General features: G+C 45.8%; 1 protein-coding gene across 1 annotated transcript in view; it reads left to right on the top strand.

The window, feature by feature from the left end:
• Positions 1-210: 210 nt before the first annotated feature.
• Positions 211-1,228, top strand: part of LOC104548433 (collagen alpha-6(IV) chain-like) — a gene marked incomplete at its 5' end in the record, with an annotated part of 13,782 nt that continues 12,764 nt past the window's right edge. The window contains 2 exons of the mRNA XM_010194449.1: positions 211-354; positions 628-753. Of these exons, the coding sequence (XP_010192751.1) occupies positions 211-354; positions 628-753 (270 nt within the window). The remainder of the gene's footprint in view (positions 355-627; positions 754-1,228) is intronic.

A 1,228-nucleotide genomic window follows, 5' to 3' on the forward strand; every position in this document is an offset into this window, starting at 1 on the left:
CTCCTAAGATTCTGTGATTCTGTGAAAGTATCATGAGTGGAGATACATGAGAGAAGTGGCCATGCTGTGCTTGCACCATGAAGTTTTACTGCTCAGCTTTGGGGGATTGACCATACCCATGCAGCCTTTACCTGCCAGCTAGATAGGTATCTAGTTAGTGTACCAGAAGAGGCTAATTTTCCTTTTCTATTTCTCAACTTTTCTGTACAGGCGAGAAAGGGTCTTCTGGCCTGCTTGGTTTCCCTGGCATGCCAGGTCCGCCTGGTGTCCCTGGGGTGAATGGGTTTAAAGGAACTCCTGGCACAGCTGGAGGAACAGGAAGCCCTGGAGTTGGGGGACTCCAAGGTCAAAAAGGTGAGAAACAGCTGAAAGGCTTTTGCTGGCTGTGCAGCAGAGGGACTTAGAAGGACCTTCTGAGATGTCTGCACTTTTAATGTTTTCTTCTAAATACTGTGTTCTTTTCTTCCTTGTGAAATACTTTGGCCTGTTTGCCAAAGATGCTGAGCACTTACTAGTGAATTTGCATCAGGAGCCATGGAAGTTCTGTTTTTGTCTAGCAGCTTCTAGTGCTATAGCCTTTCTCTGTTAGATTATTTTGCAAGGTTTCATGACTTCTTAATTCTTCAGGTGACAGAGGCGATGTAGGTCCACCTGGTCTTCCTGTTCTTGGGCCTCTAGAACAGGCACTGCAATTCAAAGGAGACAAGGGAGATCCTGGATTAGCTGGACTTGGAGGATTCCCTGGACCTAGAGGTATTTCACAACATTGTAGTTAGTTGCAGTATCAGTTGTTAACTGTGCTCATTCAGGGTGGAGCATGGTCTGTCCTGTGGACACCAACTGCAGTATTGCTGTTTTCTACCATTCACATTCTAGCAAGATTTGCATGAGACGGTTCTGAATTTTGAAAAATCAGTTTTCCTTTAAAGCTGTGTTCTGCAGAGCTAATGCCATCCCTTCCCCTTTTTAAAGGCAGCTTTTGGTAACGTGTCAATTGAACCAAATGAACTGAATGTCTGTATTATGAAATTAAATTAAACTCTATTGTATAACCCAGGCGATAAAGGAATCCCAGGAAGCCGTGGCCAGCCTGGTCTCCCTGGTCCAATTGGGTCAGCAAGCAAAGAGAGAGGTCTTCATGGAGACCCAGGTTTCCCTGGTCCAACTGGACAGCCTGGGCTAGCAGGACAGAAGGGTACACATGGTATCGCAGGATTTCCAGGAATGC

The sequence above is a fragment of the Mesitornis unicolor genome, unplaced genomic scaffold (assembly GCF_000695765.1).
Source record: "Mesitornis unicolor isolate BGI_N332 unplaced genomic scaffold, ASM69576v1 scaffold10501, whole genome shotgun sequence".
Classification (NCBI taxonomy): domain Eukaryota; kingdom Metazoa; phylum Chordata; class Aves; order Mesitornithiformes; family Mesitornithidae; genus Mesitornis; species Mesitornis unicolor.